This window comes from Rana temporaria, chromosome 10 (genome assembly GCF_905171775.1).
Source record: "Rana temporaria chromosome 10, aRanTem1.1, whole genome shotgun sequence".
Lineage (NCBI taxonomy): Eukaryota > Metazoa > Chordata > Amphibia > Anura > Ranidae > Rana > Rana temporaria.
In genome coordinates, this window is record NC_053498.1 from 3,385,718 (window position 1) to 3,406,690 (window position 20,973).

The 20,973-nt window shown below is 51.6% G+C and overlaps 1 protein-coding gene across 2 annotated transcripts; it reads left to right on the top strand.

Annotated features, from left to right (window-relative positions):
• Nucleotides 1-2,000: 2,000 nt before the first annotated feature.
• MUL1 (mitochondrial E3 ubiquitin protein ligase 1) lies at nt 2,001-16,156 on the top strand. 2 transcript variants are annotated; one of them, XM_040326781.1, is made up of 5 exons: nt 2,001-2,080; nt 8,395-8,507; nt 9,489-9,576; nt 10,948-11,068; nt 14,427-16,155. In XM_040326781.1, exons 2-5 carry the CDS (start codon nt 8,397-8,399, stop codon nt 15,145-15,147), a joined length of 1,041 nt encoding a protein of 346 aa, XP_040182715.1. In that variant the 5' UTR covers nt 2,001-2,080; nt 8,395-8,396; the 3' UTR covers nt 15,148-16,155. The 2 variants fall into 2 exon arrangements, with proteins under 2 accessions (XP_040182715.1, XP_040182717.1); XM_040326783.1 differs by having other exon boundaries at nt 2,064-2,106; nt 14,427-16,156.
• Nucleotides 16,157-20,973: the final 4,817 nt, after the last annotated feature.

Consider the following 20,973-nt stretch of genomic DNA (forward strand, 5'->3'; position numbering starts at 1 on the left):
CAGACTCCTCTCACAAAACCTGACCCCTCCCACACAACCTGACCCCAACCAACACCCTGACCCCTCCCACACAACCTGATCCCCCTGACCCCTCCCACACAACCTGATCCCCCTTACCTCTCTGACCCCTCCCACACAACCTGATCCCTCTGACCCCCTCCCACACAACCTGATCCCTCTGACCCCCTCCCACACACCCTGACCCCAACCAACACCCTGACCCCTCCCACACAACCTGATCCCTCTGACCCCTCCCACACAACCTGATCCCTCTGACCCCCTCCCACACACCCTGACCCCTCCCACACAACCTGATCCCTCTGACCCCCTGACCCCAACCAACACCCTGACCCCTCCCACACAACCTGATCCCTCTGACCCCTCCCACACAACCTGATCCCTCTGACCCCCTCCCACACACCCTGACCCCTCCCACACAACCTGATCCCTCTGACCCCCTGACCCCAACCAACACCCTGACCCCTCCCACACAACCTGATCCCTCTGACCCCCTCCCACACAACCTGATCCCTCTGACCCCCTCCCACACAACCTGATCCCTCTGACCCCCTCCCACACAACCTGATCCCCCTTACCTCTCTGACACCCGGACCTCCCCCACACACCCTGACCCCTCCGACACCGCGACCTGTGATGACACCCTGAGATGTGCAGATGATCGATGTCTCTGATGTGGGAATTCTCTCGGTTGCATTGCTGAGTATTATAAAGTTTGTGTTCATTATTCCCGGGTTTCTATTATTTATATCTCGCTGTTTTATGAGGAGATTTATATTCCCTGAGGCAGTGTTTCTCAACTCCAGTCCTCGGGGCGCACCAACAGGTCTTGTTTTCAGGCTTTCCATTATTGTGCACAGGTGATTTTATCAGTTTCACCGCCTTAGTAATTACCACAGCAGTTTGATCTGAGGGAAATCCTGAAAACATGACCTGTTGGTGCGCCCCGAGGACTGGAGTTGAGAAACACTGCCCTGAGGAATGCCGGAGTCATAGGAAACCCAACTTCACCATCACCCGGAGCCAGTGACAACCATTTGTGGTGACAACCCTCTCCAGTGACCACATTTCCAGTGACAACTATTTGTGGTGACAACCCTCCCCAGTGACAACCATTTGTGGTGACAACCCTCTCCAGTGACAACCCCCCCCCAGTGACCACGTTGCCAGTGACAACCCCCCCCCCCCAGTGACAACTATTTGTGGTGACAACCCTCTCCAGTGACCACCCCCCCCCCAGTGACAACTATTTGTGGTGACAACCCTCTCCAGTGACCACCTTTCCAGTGACAACCCCTCTCCAGTGACCACCACCCCCCCCCCCAGTGACAACCATTTGTGGTGACAACCCTCTCCAGTGACCACCCTTTAGACAACCTTTCCAGTGACAACCCTCTCCAGTGACCACCTTTCCAGTGACAACCCCCCCCCCCAGTGACAACTCTCCCAGTGACCACCTTTCCCGTGACAACTCTCCCCAGTGACCACCCCCCCCCCCAGTGACAACCTTTCCCGTGACAACTCTCCCCAGTGACCACCCCCCCCCCAGTGACAACTATTTGTGGTGACAACCCTCTCCAGTGACCATCTTTCCAGTGACAACCCCCCCCCCCCCCCAGTGACAACTATTTGTGGTGACAACCTCCCCAGTGACCACCTTTCCAGTGACAACCCCCCCCCCAGTGACAACTATTTGTGGTGACAACCCTCTCCAGTGACCATCTTTCCAGTGACAACCCCCCCCCCCCAGTGACAACTATTTGTGGTGACAACCCTCTCCAGTGACAACCTTCCTTAGTGACAACCCTCCCTAGTGACCACCTTTCCAGTGACAACCCTCTCCAGTGACAACTATTTGTGGTGACAACCCTCTCCAGTGACAACCTCCCCCAGTGAAAACCCTCCCCAGTGACAACCATTTGTGGTGACAACCTTCCCAAGTCGCGGCTCTTCTGCACGTCACGTGACTCTCTAGGAAACGGCGCTGAACCCCGCCCACACTCCCGAGTGGTTGCGACTCCAGGTGTGACGTCATCAGGCGGCGCCGAGCTCCGACCAGGAAGTGAGTGTGAAGGAGAAGGGCCGCGGGTGTGTGAGGGGGGATGCTCTGGGCAGACATAGTGGTGACCCCGGGCGGGGAGAGAGGAGGGAAGCACAACCAGGTCTCCAGTAGGAGCTTTGAGCGTTGTCAACAAACAGCTGGGGGGGGGTCACAGAACCCCCCTCCCCTGTAATGTATATATAATGTATATATATGTATATTATTCACTTCTATGAGCTGTCTGTGACTTCCTGTCCAGGTGACAACCCCTCCCCCTCCATGTGTGTAGAGTTGTCACCTCATCCCCGTATCCAAACTATGGGATAGATTAAAGTGGAGGTTCACCCAAAAAATACATTTTTAACATTACATTGTCCTAATGACAATCGGCTGTTTTTTGTTTGTTTTTTCCCCCGTACATACCGTATTTCACCGCCGCTTCCGGGTATGTCTTCTGCGGGACGGGGCGTTCCTATCTGATTGACAGGCTTCCGACCGTCGCATACAGCGCGTCACGAGTTGCCGAACGTCGGTGCGGCTCTATACGGCGCCTGCGCACCGACGTTCGGCTCCTTTCGGCAACTCGTGACGCGCTGTATGCGACGGTCGGAAGCCTGTCAATCAGATAGGAACGCCCAGTCCCGCGCAAGACATACCCGGAAGCGGCGGTGAAATACGGTATGTACGGGGAAAACAAAAACAGCCGATTGTCATTAGGACAACTCGGCTGAATGTAATGTTAAAAATTTATTTTTTGGGTGAACCCCCGCTTTAAGGGACTATTTTTTTTTAAAATAATGGCGGCGATCTGCGATTTTTAGCGGGAATGCGACATTGCAACGGACAAATCTGACACTTTTTGGGGACCAGTGACATTATTACAGGGATCGGTGCTATAAAAATGCGCTGATCAATGTATTAATGTCACTGGCAGGGAAAGTGTTAACACTAGGGGGCGATCTAAGGGGTTAAGTGTGTTCCCTTGTGTGTGTTCTAACAGTAGGGGGGGTGGGCTTACTGAAACATGACAGAGATCCTTATTCCCGATGACTGGGGGCAGTAGATCTCTATCATGTCATTGGGCAGAACGGCGAATCGCCTTTTGTTTACATAGGCATCTCCCTGTTCTGCCTCGCCACAATCATAGGCCGCCGGAGGACATTGGACCCGCGGGCACGCGCCCACTTTCCTACTTTTACAGAGCGGCGTACGGGGACGTCAGTTTGCGCAGTAGAGACATTCTGCTGACGTATATCGACGTGAGCCGGTCGGCAAGTGATGATTAAAGGGATGAGGTGCATGCGCAGTTTGTTGGAGGTCGAGGGAAATTGTAGAACACCGCCATGTTGGTACACCTAAAACATTTGGGAAATTGTATTACATAATGTTCTGAGTCCCCGTCCTTCTGGTAAATTCGGGATCAGCTGGCGTGACGTCAACAGGTCGAGGAGAATTATAAAACCCCCGCCATGTTAGTACACCTAAAACATTTGGGAAATTGTAGAACACCGCCATGTTGGTACACCTAAAACATTTGGGAAATTGTAGAACACCGCCATGTTGGTACACCTAAAACATTTGGGAAATTGTAGAACGCCGCCATGTTAGTACACCCAAAACATTTGGGAAATTGTAGAACACCGCCATGTTGGTACACCTAAAACATTTGGGAAATTGTAGAACGCCGCCATGTTAGTACACCCAAAACATTTGGGAAATTGTAGAACGCCGCCATGTTAGTACACCCAAAACATTTGGGAAATTGTAGAACACCGCCATGTTGGTACACCTAAAACATTTGGGAAATTGTAGAACACCGCCATGTTGGTACACCTAAAACATTTGGGAAATTGTAGAACACCGCCATGTTGGTACACCTAAAACATTTGGGAAATTGTAGAACACCGCCATGTTGGTACACCTAAAACATTTGGGAAATTATAGAACGCCGCCATGTTGGTACACCTTAAACATTTGGGAAATTATAGAACACCGCCATGTTGGTACACCTAAAACATTTGGGAAATTATAGAACACCGCCATGTTGGTACACCTTAAACATTTGGGAAATTGTAGAACACCGCCATGTTGGTACACCTAAAATATTTTGGAAATTGTAGAACACCGCCATGTTGGTACACCTTAAACATTTGGGAAGTATAGAACACCGCCATGTTGGTACACCTAAAATATTTGGGAAATTGTAGAACACCGCCATGTTGGTACACCTAAAACATTTGGAAAATGATAGAACACCGCCATGTTGGTACACCTAAAACATTTGGGAAAATATAGAACACCGCCATGTTGGTACACCTTAAACATTTGGGAAATTGTAGAACACCGCCATGTTGGTACACCTTAAACATTTGGAACATTATAGAACACCGCCATGTTGGTACACCTTAAACATTTGGGAAGTATAGAATACCGCCATGTTGGTACACCTAAAATATTTGGGAAATTATAGAACACCTCCATGTTGGTACACCTAAAACATTTGGGAAATTATAGAACACCGCCATGTTGGTACACCTTAAACATTTGGGAAGTATAGAACACCGCCATGTTGGTACACCTAAAACATTTGGGAAATTATAGAACACCGCCATGTTGGTACACCTAAAACATTTGGGAAAGTATAGAACACCGCCATGTTGGTACACCTAAAACATTTGGGAAAGTATAGAACACCGCCATGTTGGTACACCTAAAACATTTGGGAAATTGTAGAACACCGCCATGTTGGTACACCTAAAACATTTGGGAAATTGTAGAACACCGCCATGTTGGTACACCTAAAACATTTGGGAAGTATAGAACACCGCCATGTTGGTACACCTAAAACATTTGGGAAATTATAGAACACCGCCATGTTGGTACACCTAAAACATTTGGAAAATTATAGAACCCTCGCCATGTTGGTACACCTAAAACATTTGGGAAATTATAGAACACCGCCATGTTGGTACACCTAAAACATTTGGGAAATTGTAGAACACCGCCATGTTGGTACACCTAAAACATTTGGAAAATTATAGAACCCTCGCCATGTTGGTACACCTAAAACATTTGGGAAATTATAGAACACCGCCATGTTGGTACACCTAAAACATTTGGGAAATTGTAGAACACCGCCATGTTGGTACACCTAAAACATTTGGAAAATTATAGAACCCTCGCCATGTTGGTACACCTAAAACATTTGGGAAATTGTAGAACACCGCCATGTTGGTACACCTAAAACATTTGGAAAATTATAGAACACCGCCATGTTGGTACACCTAAAACATTTGGAAAATTGTAGAACGCCGCCATGTTGGTACACCTAAAACATTTGGAAAATTGTAGAACGCCGCCATGTTGGTACACCTAAAACATTTGGAAAATTATAGAACATAATGGCCCGGATTCTGAAAGCACTTACGCCGACGTATCTACTGATACGCCGCGTAAGTGCACGGATGCGCCGTCGTATCTCTGCTCCTGATTCTGCAAGTAAGATACGCCTGAAATTTGGCTTCATACGACCGACGTATGTTTCCTACGCCATCGTACCTTGAGCGCATATTTACGCTGGCCGCAAAGGGGCGCTTCCATTGATTTACGCGTCGAATATGTAAATGACCTAGATACGCCGATTCACGGACGTACCTGCGCCCGTCGCTGTAATCTACGCCGTTTACGTAAGGCGTACGTCCAGCGTAAAGTTATTCCACATATATAGGTGGCGCAACCAATGCAAAGGTATGGATGTCGGAACAGCCGTCGTCGTTTACGTAGTACTACGTGAATAGGGCTGGGCGTAGGTTACGTTCAGTGATTCGACGTATCTTAGGCGTTCGTTCCGACGTGATTCTGAGCATGCGCACCGGGAGGCGTCCACGGGACGGCGCATTCGCCGTTTCGTTCGGCCCCTCATTTGCATGGGGTCACGGTTAATTTTAATGTATCACGCCCACTTCCTTCCTACTTTGAATAAGGCGGGCTTACGCCGACCAGTTTACGCTACGCCGACGCAACGTAGGGAGCAAGTGCTGTTCTTGCCTCTCTGTGTTACGTCGGCGTAGCGCATATGAGATGCGCTACGCCCGCACAAATATACGCCGCTCTACGTGAATCCGGGCAAATGTTTTGAGACCCCGTCCAATTGGTAAACTTGGGATCAGCTGATCTTCACCCGAGTCACGATCAGCTGGCGTGTTGTCAACAGGTCAGGGAAAATTATAGAACCACCGCCATGTTGGTACACCTAAATCATTTGGAAAATTATAGAACACCGCCATGTTGGTACACCTAAAACATTTGCTAAATTGTAGAATACCGCCATGTTGGTACACCTAAAACATTTGGAAAATTATAGAACACCACCATGTTAGTACACCTAAAACATTTGGTAAATTGTAGAATACCGCCATGTTGGTACACCTAAAACATTTTGGAAATTGTAGAATACCGCCATGTTGGTACACCTAAAACATTTGGGAAATTGTATAACACCGCCATGTTGGTACACCTAAATCATTTGGAAAATTATAGAACACCGCCATGTTGGTACACCTAAAACATTTGGGAAATTGTAGAACACCGCCATGTTGGTACACCTAAAACATTTGCTAAATTGTAGAATACCGCCATGTTGGTACACCTAAAACATTTGGAAAATTATAGAACACCGCCATGTTGGTACACCTAAAACATTTGGAAAATTATAGAACACCGCCATGTTGGTACACCTAAAACATTTGGTAAATTGTAGAATACCGCCATGTTGGTACACCTAAAACATTTTGGAAATTGTAGAATACCGCCATGTTGGTACACCTGAAACATTTGGGAAATTGTAGAACAGCGCCATGTTAGTACACCTAAAACATTTGGTAAATTGTAGAATACCGCCATGTTGGTACACCTAAAACATTTTGGAAATTGTAGAATACCGCCATGTTGGTACACCTAAAACATTTGGGAAATTGTATAACACCGCCATGTTGGTACACCTAAAACATTTTGGAAATTGTAGAATACCGCCATGTTGGTACACCTGAAACATTTGGGAAATTGTAGAACACCGCCATGTTGGTACACCTAAAACATTTGCTAAATTGTAGAATACCGCCATGTTGGTACACCTAAAACATTTGGAAAATTATAGAACACCGCCATGTTGGTACACCTAAAACATTTGGAAAATTATAGAACACCGCCATGTTGGTACACCTAAAACATTTGGTAAATTGTAGAATACCGCCATGTTGGTACACCTAAAACATTTTGGAAATTGTAGAATACCGCCATGTTGGTACACCTGAAACATTTGGGAAATTGTAGAACAGCGCCATGTTGGTACACCCAAAACATTTGGGAAATTGTAGAACAGCGCCATGTTGGTACACCTGAAACATTTGGGAAATTGTAGAACATAATGTTCTGAGTCCCCGTCCTTCTGGTAAATTCGGGATCAGCTGATCTTCAGCCGAGTCACGATCAGCTGGCGTGACGTCAACAGGTCAAGGAGAATTATAGAACCCCCTGCCACGTTGGTACGCCTAAAACATTTGGAAAATTGTAGAACACCGCCATGTTGGTACACCTAAAACATTTGGGAAATTGTAGAACACGGCCATGTTGGTACACCTAAAACATTTGGAAAATTATAGAACATAATGTTCTGAGACCCCGTCCAATTGGTAAACTTGGGATCAGTGGATCTTTAGCAGTCACAATTAGCTGGCGCGAAGTCAACAGATCGAGGAAAATTATAGAACACGGCCATGTTGATACACCTAAAACAATTGGAGAATTCCTAAAACATTTCTGATTTCCCGTCCTATTGGTAAACTCGGGATCAGCTGATCGTCCTCTATAGTTCTACGAAAGGGTGTTTGCCAACAGGCCACCATGTTATAAAAAAAAAAATTCAGTGAGTGGCCGCTACTCGGCTTTACCAATAGGACGGGGAATCTCAAATGTTTAAGGTGTACCAACATGGCGGTGTTTCTGATTACCCGTCCTATTGGTAAAGTCGGGAAAACAGCGGCCGCTCACTGGAATTTTATTATAATGCGGCGGACTGTTGGCAAAGATCCTTTCGTAGAACTATAGAGGAAGATCAGCTGGTCCCGAGTTTACCAATAGGACGGGAAATCAGAAATGTTTTAGGTGTACCAACATGGCTGTATTAGATAATTTTCCTCAACCTCCGACGATTTGCGCATACGTATTGTTGACGTCACGCCAGCTGATCACGCCAGCTGGTCCCTCAATGAACTTATCGTTGTGATTGTGTAGAAGGTTGTCACTGACCCCCCCCTTTGCCTTTTTTCCCCCCACAGACATGGAACGGCCCAGCCTGGGGCAGATCATCCTTCTGGCCTCCAGTTCTGCCATTAGCGCCATCTTCTACACGGTGTACCGCCACAAGTACCGCACCGCGCAGACACTGAAGGTTGGGAATCATCGCCGGCCGCCTTTCTTTTTACCTTTTTGTGCCTAAATTATTACATAAAACCTTTCCATTTTCATTACATACCTTAGGCTGGTGGGAGGGGCCTTATTTTATACACAGTGATGTCATCACCGGGTCTCTGTGCTTCTCTTTGCAATGCAGAGGCGGATCATGGCTGGTGGGAGGGGCCTTATTTTATACACAGTGATGTCATCACCGGGTCTCTGTGCTTCTCTTTGCAATGCAGAGGCGGATCATGGCTGGTGGGAGGGGCCTTATTTTATACACAGTGATGTCATCACCGGGGCTCTGTGCTTCTCTTTGCAATGCAGAGGCGGATCATGGCTGGTGGGAGGGGCCTTATTTTATACACAGTGATGTCATCACCGGGGCTCTGTGCTTCTCTTTGCAATGCAGAGGCGGATCATGGCTGGTGGGAGGGGCCTTATTTTATACACAGTGATGTCATCACCGGGGCTCTGTGCTTCTCTTTGCAATGCAGAGGCGGATCATGGCTGGTGGGAGGGGCCTTAGTTTTTTTACACAGTGATGTCATCACTGGGTCTCTGTGCTTCTCTTTGCAATGCAGAGGCGGATCATGGCTGGTGGGAGGGGCCTTATTTTTTACACAGTGATGTCATCAATGGGTCTTTGGGGAAAGGCGTGGTTATCAGAACTGTCACTGCTTACTCACAATCTTGTAGCTTGGCACCTGGCCACACCCAGTCCTGGATTGGCATCTGTTGGTGACACTGTGAGCTGCAGTGCCTGGGAGGGGGGAGCGCGTGAGACACAAACGAGGAAGTGGCTCTCGGTCAGGGGAGGTGAAGTGTTTACCAGGAGAAGACCAGGATGTAGATATATAGGGGGGCACTGACACTGTCCTGGGGTTCAAGAAAAAAAAAATACCCAGAATTCTGCAGGATGCCAAATATGAAAAGTTCTAATGAGCAAATGTTTGTTTTGTTTTTTTTCTTAAAGGGAGCCAAGAAGATCTCCCTGGACCATGACTTGCAGAACATCCTCATGGACTTGCCTGGGAAGTGCGTCCCGTACGCCGTCATTGAAGGTACGCTGGCCTATAGCGTAGGGGGGTCGCTAGAGACACCAGAGCTTAGGGGGGGTCACTAGAGAAACCAGAGCGTAGGGGGGTCACTAGAGACACCAGAGCGTAGGGCGGTCACTAGAGACACCAGAGCATAGGGGGGTCACTAAAGACACCAGAGTTTAGGGGGGTCACTAGAGACACCAGAGCTTAGGGGGGGTCACTAGAGACACCAGAGCTTAGGGCGGTCACTAGAGACACCAGAGCATAGGGGGGTCACTAAAGACACCAGAGTTTAGGGGGGTCACTAGAGACACCAGAGCTTAGGGCGGTCACTAGAGACACCAGAGCATAGGGGGGTCACTAAAGACACCAGAGTTTAGGGGGGTCACTAAAGACACCAGAGCTTAGGGCGGTCACTAGAGACACCAGAGCGTAAGGGAGTCACTAGAGACACCAGAGCTTAGGGGGGTCACTAGAGACACCAGAGCTTAGGGGGGTCACTAGAGACACCAGAGTGTAGGGGGGTCACTAGAGACACCAGAGCTTAGGGAGTCACTAGAGACACCAGAGCTTAGGGGGGTCACTAGAGACACCAGAGCGTAGGGGGGTCACTAGAGACACCAGAGCTTAGGGGGGTCACTAGAGAAACCAGAGCGTAGGGGGGTCACTAGAGACACCAGAGCGTAGGGGGGTCACTAGAGACACCAGAGCGTAGGGGGGTCACTAGAGACACCAGAGCGTAGGGTGGGTCACTAGAGACACCAGAGCGTAGGGGGGTCACTAGAGACACCAGAGCTTAGGGGGGTCACTAGAGACACCAGAGCTTAGGGGGGGTCACTAGAGACACCAGAGCGTAGGGGGGGGTCACTAGAGACATCAGAGTGTAGGGGGGTCACTAGAGACATCAGAGTGTAGGGGGTTACTAGAGACACCAGAGCTTAGGGGGGTCACTAGAGACACCAGAGCGTAGGGGGGTCACTAGAGACACCAGAGCGTAGGGGGGTCACTAGAGACACCAGAGCTTAAGGGGGGTCACTAGAGACACCAGAGCGCAGGGGGGTCACTAGAGACACCAGAGCGCAGGGGGGTCACTAGAGACACCAGAGCGCAGGGGGGTCACTAGAGACACCAGAGCGCAGGGGGGTCACTAGAGACACCAGAGCGCAGGGGGGTCACTAGAGACACCAGAGCGTAGGGGTCATTGGAGATGCGGGGAAATCACGGGGGTCACAGGAGACTCGTCCTCGTTCAAGTATTAAAAAAAAATTCAATTGATTTGGTGTTGAGCAATACAACCATCTTTGTTGGTTTCCATGACAGGTCCTCTTTATATAATGCTGCAAGCAACCGCGCTTCTTCTCTTCTTTGATGCGTTTTTTTTGTTTTTTCCAGGCGTGGTGCGAGCTTCGAAGGATTCCCTCAGCAGTCAGTTCATGGACAACTGTAAAGGTGTCATCCACAGGCTGTCGCTGAAGGAGCACAAGATGGTGTGGAACCGAACGACGCACCTCTGGTGAGTCCCATAGATAACTCCTCGGGGGTGCGGCTTAATGAGTCCGCTCCAGCCAAACCGCTAAACTGCCGTATTGTGTCAGAACGATGCAGCTGAGCGTTTGTATGTGGCTGCAGTGACCCCCTCCTCGCCATTCTGCATGGCTTTATAATGCAAGTGCCTGAGCTCCGCCTCCTCCCTACTTTTTGTTCCCGCCATTTTCTTATATATATGCCGAGCTCAGTAGCTCAAGTTGCAGTTTACATAGGTGAATCAGAGCTGTGACTCCTTCCTCTTCCATCACTCCCTGTCTGCTCTGTTCGGATGATTTCGTACTGTGTATTAGTTAGAGAGAGTCGGATAGCAGACATCTAATGCTGTGCTTTTCCCATAATGCTGTTCTCTCTGTATTTGTAAAATAATGATTTTTACACAGCGATAGAAAACATTAGTTTAATGCTTCGTTCACACGGGCGTACTCAAGGGTACATCTGTGCGAAGAGGCGTGTTTGCCCACGTGAGATGTAAAGGTGTTCTATGCATCCCTGCCAAGACATCATACCTTGACTGACAGGCCAGGAGACTCCTGGTTTGTCCTGCCCACCATGACATCATACCTTGACTGACAGGCCAGAAGACTCCTGGTTTGATCCACCCACCATGACGTCATAACTTGACTAACAGGCCAAGAGACTCCCCAGTCTTTCATGCCCACCCTGATATCATACCTTGACTGACAGACCAGGAGACTCCTAGTATGTCCCGCCCACCATGACATTATACCTTGATTGACAGACTAGGAGACTCCTGGTATGTCCCGCCCACCATGACATCAGGCCAGGAGACTCCTGGTTTGTCCCGCCCACATGACATTATACCTTGACTGACCGGTCAGCAGACTCCTGGTTTGTCCCGCCCGCTGTAACATCATACCTTGACTGACAGGCCAATAGACTCCTGGTTTGATCCACCCACAATGACATCATACCTTGACTGACACTCCAAGAGACTCTTGGTTTGCCCCGCCCACCATGACATCATACCTTCACTGCCAGGCCAGGAGACTTCTGGTTTGCCCTGCCCACCATGACATCATACCTTGGCTGACCAGTCAGGAGACTCCTGGTTTGCCCCGTCCACCATGACATCATACCTTGGCTGACCGGTCAGGAGACTCCTGGTTTGCCCCGCCCACCATGAAATTAAACCCTGACTGCCCACATACACTCCCATTGAATGCAGCAATCCCCAGTGCATGATGGGAATTGTAGTACGATCTAGCATTGACAAACAGTAAAGGAACGCGACATCGGCGATCCCTCCCCACCGCGCCCGGGCCTAGCTGCACCTTACCTTATAGAATAACAATGTCACTTACATTTGTACAATCATTTACACTAAAATTATGTAAGTTTAGAAAATAAGAATTATTCGGGACATTTTGAATCTATTCCCGGAGTTCTACTTTAAAGCCAGTTAATAAAATGTAAAATAAAGTGGATCTTGGTCCAAAGTCTCCATTTTTTAGACAGATCTTTGATTTTATGATTGTGGAAGGAATACGGGAGAGGAAGCCTGGGGGGGGGGAGGTTGTGAAGGCCGTTGCTCTGTGACTGGTTCTCTTCATGAGCGTTCCTTCTGTAAATAAGCCCTGAGGGTGGCGGCTGGCAGGTTGCCGGTGGAACAGGTTGCCGGGGATGAGGAGGAAGTCAGTAAACACACAAATCACTGAGATGTGCCGGTGATGAATGACGCCGGCGGCGGGAGGTCCTCTTCTCTGATGACGCAAACGTTCTCTGCGCACTCAGGTGACCCCCAACCCGCCGATCACCTGACCCAGCTCCCAGCGTCGCCAGGGACTCGGTGTGAACCATCTGCCGTCGTGGAGGCTGGACGCTGTCCAGAGAGATTGCGGGGTGGTTACGGCTTCGGTTAGACTGAAACATATAGAGTGTATCTAAAGCTTTTCTTTTTCAGTTTTCTATGAAACACGGGTGGGTTAGAACCCCTCTGTCAAGTTTATTTTTTGGGTTGTCTGTGTCGTGTTGAGGGGGGATTTTCTTTCACTTCCTGGAGACACAACAGGAAGTGAGCAGAAATGACCATCACCAAAACAGATGTCCCCGTTGGAAGATTTCCCCTTGCATCGCGTTCCAGTGACATCTATGTAACTTTATTTTTCCCATCAACAGGACAAATAGAGAAGGTTACTCTCCCTAGAAAGAACCCAACAAGGGAGTCATACCTTGACTGACAGGCCCCGAGTCTCCTTGTATGTCCCGCCCACCATGACATCATACCTTGACTGACAGGCCAGGAGACTCCTGGTATGTTCCGCCCTCCATTACATCATACCTTGACTGACAGGCCCGGAGTCTCCTGGTATGTCCCGCCCTCCATGACATCATACCATGACTCACAGGCCCTGAGTCTCCTGGTATGTCCCGCCCTCCATGACATCATACCTTGACTGACAGGCCAGGAGACTCCTGGTATGTCCTGCCCACCATGACATCATTCCATGACTGACAGGCAAGGAGACTCCTGGTATGTCCCGCCCTCCATGACATCATACCATGACTGACAGGCAAGGAGACTCCTGGTATGTCCCGCCCTCCATGACATCATACCTTGACTGACAGGCCAGGAGTCTCCTGGTATGTCCCGCCCATCATGACATCATTCCATGACTGACAGGCCAGGAGTCTCCTGGTATGTCTCGCCCATCATGACATCATTCCATGACTGACAGGCCAGGAGACTCCTGGTATGTCCCGCCCACCATGACATCATACCTTGACTGAAAGGCCAGGAGACTCCTGGTATGTCCCGCCCACCATGACATCATACCATGACTGACAGGCCAGGAGACTCCTGACTCTTTTAAATAAGCTGCGAGCCAGCTACAGGTAAGCATACAAAAGCTGAAGATGGATGCTACTGCCGTCATCGGCTTCAGCTTAACCCTTCACTCTTTGGGCGTGCTACGTATGTCCATAGAGCTGAAGTACTTAAAATCAGAGGGGGGTTGGAAAGCCAACTGTAAATAAGCCAAGTGCCAGAAGAAAAGCAGGCACAAGCTGATGGCGGCTGCTACTAGAGTCATCAGCTTGGTCTTAAACCTTCACTCTTTGGGCGTGCTACGTACGTCCAAATGCTGAAGTATTTAAAATCGGAGGGGGATGGGAGAGCCAACCTATAAATAAGCCAGGTGCCAGCTACAGAAAAGTGGGTACAAGCTGATGGCGGCTGCTACTGCAGTCATCAGCTTGGGCTTAACCCTTCACTCTTTGGGCGTGCTACGTACGTCCAAAAGCTGAAGTAGGGATCAGGTCTGCTTTAACATACAAACATTTAAGGGTTTGACCTTTTTCCCCAGGAACGATCACGAGAAAGTCATCCACCAGAGAACGAACACGGTGCCCTTTGACCTCGTCCCTGAGGATGCAGACGCAGGCGGCCTCGCCGTCCGCGTCGTGAAACCTTTAGAAGCCACCGAGTTAGACTTGGAAACCGTCTATGAGAAGTTTCACCCCACGGTACAGTCCTTCACCAACGCGCTGGGACACCTCCTGACCGGCGAGCAGCCGAAAGGGGTCCAGGAGACGGAGGAGATGCTGAGGATCGGGGCGGCGGTGACGGGGGTGGGCGAGCTGGTCCTGGACAATAAGACCATCAAGCTTCAGCCTCCTAAAGCCGGCATGCAGTATTATCTCAGCAAGCTGGACTTTGACTCCTTGGTGCAAAGACAAGAGTCGCAGGTGCGGGTGTGGAAGATCCTGTGCCTGCTGTGCGGGGTGGCCACCTGCGTCACCCTCTTCTTCGTCCTGAGACGCCAGTACAGGCTGTACAAGGAGAAGCGGCGCCTGAAGAGGCTCCAGCAGGAGTTCGAGGACGCGCGGGCGAGGTTCGGAGACGACGAGGCGGAGGAGGCCCGCAGCACCTGCATCATCTGCCTCGCCAACCAGAAATCCTCCGTCTTCTTAGAGTGCGGCCACGTCTGTTCCTGCTACGAGTGCTACCAGGCTCTGCCCTCGCCCAAAAAGTGCCCCGTGTGCAGGAACGCCATTTCTAGAGTGGTTCCTCTATACAATAGCTGATTGGTTTGTTGGGATGAAAAACTCCGCCTCTCTCAGGGCAGCGAAGGGGACGGGAATAAGGCCGGGTGCCGGGGCTGAAAGTGACTCTTCTAGTTGGCATTTTTGTAGCGTTTTTTTCCCATTTTTCATATTATTTTCTTTGTTGGGTTGGAAACCCAGAGAACAGACGCGTTTCCCCAATCTGCCACCAGCAGGGGGCGAATGCAGCACCCTCGAGCAACCAATCAGAACTCGGCTTTATGTGCTCAGCAACATCTGGTTGCTATGGGTTACTGCTCTTTGCGTTGTCATGGGCGCTCTCCGCACTCGTGCCATAGGTCCATCTCTTCAATTATTTCATCGATATTTTAAATCCCGAATACCTCCTGGCATGTCTCCGCCCCCTGAGTCACCCCGGCTGTACATGTCTCCGCCCCTGAGTCCCGCCCCGGCTGTACATGTCTCCGCCCCTGAGTTACCCGGGCTGTACATGTCTCCGCCCCTGAGTCACCCCAGCTGTACATGTATCCGCCCCTGAGTTACCCGGGCTGTACGTGTCTCCGCCCCTGAGTTACTTCGGCTGTACATATCTGTTTATAAAGAATACAAATATTTTTGTGAGGGATTAATATGGGAAATAAAGTTTTATTTTCCTACATTTACCAAAGATTTTTTTTTTTCTGCAGCACTTCCTGCTGCTTCTCTTGACGGCGACTTGTTTTGGAGTTCGGTACACATGGCAGTTCTCGTCACGGCTTTACTGAGCAAGGGTATGGGCGGAGCTTAAGGGGTAGCGATGGCGAACCCCGCCCATGCTCTGGGGTGGGGGGGTACACGTTCGGCCTCGCTGTCACAGGTTTTTAACATTGTGTTGCTGGGGAGAAGTGATCGGCGCCTCACCCTGGGTAGGTAATTCAGTAAACTCGGAGGTCCCAGGCACGGGGCCCGTCCTGGAGCCCTGCCTCCCCCCCACCCAGCCCAGTACAGCCCTGCCCCCTCACCCAGCCTAGTACAGGCCTGCCCCTTCACCCAGCCCAGTACAGGCCTGCCTCTCCCCCACCCAGCCTAGTACAGCCCTGCCCCCCCCCCCCCCACCTAGCCCAGTACAACCCTGCCCACCCAACCCAGTACAGCCCTGCCCACCCAGCCCAGTACAGCCCTGCCCCCTCACCCAGCCCAGTACAGCCCTGCCCCCTCACCCAGCACAGCCCTGCCCCCTCACCCAGCCCAGTACAGCCCTGCCCCCTCACCCAGCCCAGTACAGCCCTGCCTCTCCCCCACCCAGCCCAGTACAGCCCTGTACAGCCCTGTACAGCCCTGCAATATTCCACTGAGCCCAGTACAACCCTGCCCCCCCCCCCACCCAACCCAGTACAACCCTGCCCCCAGCCCAGTACAGCCCTGCCCCCCCCCCACCCAGCCCAGTACAGCCCTGCCTTCCAGCCCAGTACAGCCCTGCCCCCCCACACCAAGCCCTCCCCACCCAGCCCAGTACAGCCCTGCCTCTCCCCCACCCAGCCCTGCCTCCCCATCCAGCCCTGTACAGCCCTGCAATATTCCACTGAGCCCAGTACAACCCTGCCCCCCCCCACCCAACCCAGTACAACCCTGCCCCCAGCCCAGTACAGCCCTGCCCCACCCAGCCCAGTACAGCCCTGCCTTCCAGCCCAGTACAGCCCTGCCCCCCCACACCAAGCCCTCCCCACCCAGCCCAGTACAGCCCTGCCCTCCCTACCCAACCCAGTACAGCCCTGCCGCCCCACCCAGCCCAGTACAGCCCTGCCGCCCCACCCAGCCCAGTACAGCCCTGCCCCCCACCCAGCCCAGAACAGCCCTGCCCCACCCAGCCCAGTACAGCCCTGCGCCCCCACACCAAGCCCAGTACAGCCCTGCTCAACCGCACACCTGCACACAAGGTGAGGGCAGGCCAGACCTCGAGCTGCTGAGTCGGCTGGCTTTTATGTTAAACTGGAATCAGATTGCTGGCTCACCCCAGTGGTAGTGGGGGAGGGGGCGGGGGGGTCCCAGGTCAACTTTTGCAAGAAGGAGGTTTCCATGTCAACTTTCCCATCGGGGGCCCCCCAAAGCTATGCCTCTCAGAGGGGGGGGGGGGGGGCTAATGCACATTGATCATGAGATTTATGTTGCTGCATTCAACATTTTTGTGGGGAAAAGAGTGTAAGTCCCAGTAAATCTATAACCGGAGGGGGCAGGGCAGAGGATTCGGGTGTATTTGGTGAACTCTGGAGGATGATTGGATTAGGAAAGTTCCGAAGCCTGGGAACTGTTCTACCGCCTGATTAAATCATCCTCCAGAGTTTGCCGATCCAGCCCTGATGAAGGGAACATTCGTCATGAAACGCGTCGACTTGTTGGGTTTTATGATGCATTTTGCCACTAGATCCATTAGTGTGACCTCCTACTTCTTCTACACCCCCCCCCCCCAGTACTGTCTAAGCTAGCTGTTCATTGACACACCCACGAGCGCCGTCAGAACAGTCCCCGCCCCTTGTGAAGTCATCAGCGCTTAACACCAAAGGTGCGGGCTAATGCCGACTTTCTTTCTTTTTTTTTTTTTTTGACTAAAAGGGATTTTTTTTATTTGGAAAACAATGATGATTTGAGTTTGTACTTTGTGAGGTCTGTTCCTCGGGGGCGGTTCTGCAAGATGTTGATACGAAGCACTGCCGCCATTTCTGATGTGTGAAATAAAAAGTGAAAAAATGATAAAAAAAACAAATGATTTGTCTCTGTGTTTTAATATCTGTTTTACTGTCTTCAAATAAAATATCACACAATGTTATTTATATGGCTCTGACATATACCGCAGCGCTGTACAGAGATCACTGAGCCAATCACATCAGTCTCTGTACCAGAGCTTACACTCCAATGTCCCCTCCCCCCCACAGTCACATCCGTCTCTGTACAGAGGAGCTTACACTCTAATGTCCCCTCCCCCCCACATCACATCAGTCTCTGTACAGAGGAGCTTACACTCTAATGTCCCCTCCCCCCCCACATCACATCAGTCTCTGTACAGAGGAGCTTACACTCTAATGTCCCCTCCCCCCACAGTCACATCAGTCTCTGTACAGAGGAGCTTACACTCTAATGTCCCCTCCCCCCCACATCACATCAGTCTCTGTACAGAGGAGCTTACACTGTAATGTCCCCTCCCCCCACATCACATCAGTCTCTGTACAGAGGAGCTTACACTCTAATGTCCCCTCCCCCCCACAGTCACATCAGTCTCTGTACAGAGGAGCTTACACTCTAATGTCCCCTCCCCCCACATCACATCAGTCTCTGTACAGAGGAGCTTACACTCTAATGTCCCCTCCCCCCACATCACATCAGTCTCTGTACAGAGGAGCTTACACTCTAATGTCCCCTCCCCCCCCCACATCACATCAGTCTCTGTACAGAGGAGCTTACACTCTAATGTCCCCTCCCCCCCCACAGTCACATCAGTCTCTGTACAGAGGAGCTTACACTCTAATGTCCCCTCCCCCCACAGTCACATCAGTCTCTGTACAGAGGAGCTTACACTCTAATGTCCCCTCCCCCACAGTCACATCAGTCTCTGTACAGAGGAGCTTACACTCTAATGTCCCCTCCCCCCCACAGTCACATCAGTCTCTGTACAGAGGAGCTTACACTCTAATGTCCACTCCCCCCCACAGTCACATCAGTCTCTGTACAGAGGAGCTTACACTCTAATGTCCCCTCCCCTCCCCCCCACAGTCACATCAGTCTCTGTACAGAGGAGCTTACACTCTAATGTCCCCTCCCCCCACAGTCACATCAGTCTCTGTACAGAGGAGCTTACACTCTAATGTCCCCTCCCCCCCACAGTCACACACTATTATTATTATACATTTATATAGCTCTGACATATACCGCAGCGCTGCGAGTTCCCGAGGGAAAACGATGCTCATCGCTCGCCCTCCGAGGTCCCATCTGTCATCCCGATCATCGGCACGACTTCCTCCGCCGGGGCAAACATCAGCGGCTTCAAAGTGTCCCGGGTAAATACAGAAGCCGGAGACTCCTTGTTTTGGGAAACGGATCTTTTTATAGATCTCGCCTACGACAACAACGTATTCCGGGACCAAAACAACAACAACATTGTCTGCTTAAAGGAGAGCTCCACCCACAATTTATTTCTCAGTTTTTTGGCGATGGGACTTTCGGCAGTGCGGTTGGCGATAGGACTTTCGGCAGTGCGGTTGGCGATGGGGCTTTCGGCAGTGCGGTTGGCGATGGGTCTTTCGGCAGTGCGGTTGGCGATGGGTCTTTCGGCAGTGCGGTTGGCGATGGGTCTTTCGGCAGTGCGGTTGGCGATGGGGCTTTCGGCAGTGCGGTTGGCGATGGGTCTTTCGGCAGTGCGGTTGGCGATGGAGCTTTCGGCAGTGCGGTTGGCGATGGGGCTTTCGGCAGTGCGGTTGGCGATGGGTCTTTCGGCAGTGCGGTTGGCGATGGGTCTTTCGGCAGTGCGGTTGGCGATGGGTCTTTCGGCAGTGCGGTTGGCGATGGGGCTTTCGGCAGTGCGGTTGGCGATGGGTCTTTCGGCAGTGCGGTTGGCGATGGAGCTTTCGGCAGTGCGGTTGGCGATGGGTCTTTCGGCAGTGCGGTTGGCGATGGGTCTTTCGGCAGTGCGGTTGGCGATGGGTCTTTCGGCAGTGCGGTTGGCGATGAGACTTTCAGCAGTGCGGTTGGCGATTGGGCTTTCGGCAGTGCGGTTGGCGATGAGACTTTCGGCAGGGCGGTTGGCGATGGGGCTTTCGGCAGTGCGGTTGGCGATGGGGCTTTCGGCAGGGCGGTTGGGGATGAGCCTTTCGGCAGGGCGGTTGGCGATGGGGCTTTCGGCAGGGCGGTTGGCGATGGGGCTTTCGGCAGTGAGGTTGGCGATGGGGCTTTCGGCAGTGAGGTTGGCGATTTGGCTTTCGGCAGTGCGGTTGGCGATGGGGCTTTCGGCAGTGCGGTCGGTTGGCGATGAGACTTTCGGCAGTGCGGTTGGCGATGAGACTTTCGGCAGTGCGGTTGGCGATGAGACTTTCGGCAGTGCGGTTGGCGATGAGACTTTCGGCAGTGAGGTTGGGAAAGGGACTTTCGGCAGTGCGGTTGGCGATGGGGCTTTTGGCAGTGAGGTTGGCGATTTGGCTTTCGGCAGTGCGGTTGGCGATGGGGCTTTCGGCAGTGCGGTCGGTTGGCGATGAGACTTTCGGCAGTGCGGTTGGCGATGAGACTTTCGGCAGTGCGGTTGGCGATGAGACTTTCGGCAGTGAGGTTGGGAAAGGGACTTTCGGCAGTGCGGTTGGCGATGGGGCTTTCGGCAGTGAGGTTGGCGATTTGGCTTTCGGCAGTGCGGTTGGCGATGGGGCTTTCGGCAGTGCGGTCGGTTGGCGATGAGACTTTCGGCAGTGCGGTTGGCGATGAGACTTTCGGCAGTGAGGTTGGGAAAGGGACTTTCGGCAGTGAGGTTGGCGATGGGGCTTTCGGCAGTGAGGTTGGCGATGGGGCTTTCGGCAGTGCGGTTGGCGACGGGACTTTCGGCAGTGCGGTTGGCGATGGGACTTTCGCCAGTGCGGTTGGCGATGGGACTTTCGGCAGTGCGGTTGGCGACGGGGCTTTCGGCAGTGCAGTTGACGATGGGTTTTTCGGCAGTGCGGTTGGCGATGGGTCTTTCGGCAGTGCGGTCGGTTTGCGATGGGACTTTCGGCAGTGCGGTTGGTGATGGGGCTTTCGGCAGTGCGGTTGGCGATGGGTCTTTCGGCAGTGCGGTTGGCGATGGGTCTTTCGGCAGTGCGGTTGGCGATGGGTCTTTCGGCAGTGCGGTTGGCGATG

Bases quoted from the DNA above. Each gene is read 5' to 3' on its own strand.
- MUL1 (XM_040326781.1), top strand. From the start codon at position 8,397: ATGGAACGGCCCAGCCTGGGGCAGATCATCCTTCTGGCCTCCAGTTCT. The intron at 9,577-10,947 runs GTACGCTGGCCT...TGTTTTTTCCAG, and splicing joins CCCGTACGCCGTCATTGAAG to GCGTGGTGCGAGCTTCGAAG. The intron at 11,069-14,426 runs GTGAGTCCCATA...CTTTTTCCCCAG, and splicing joins AACCGAACGACGCACCTCTG to GAACGATCACGAGAAAGTCA.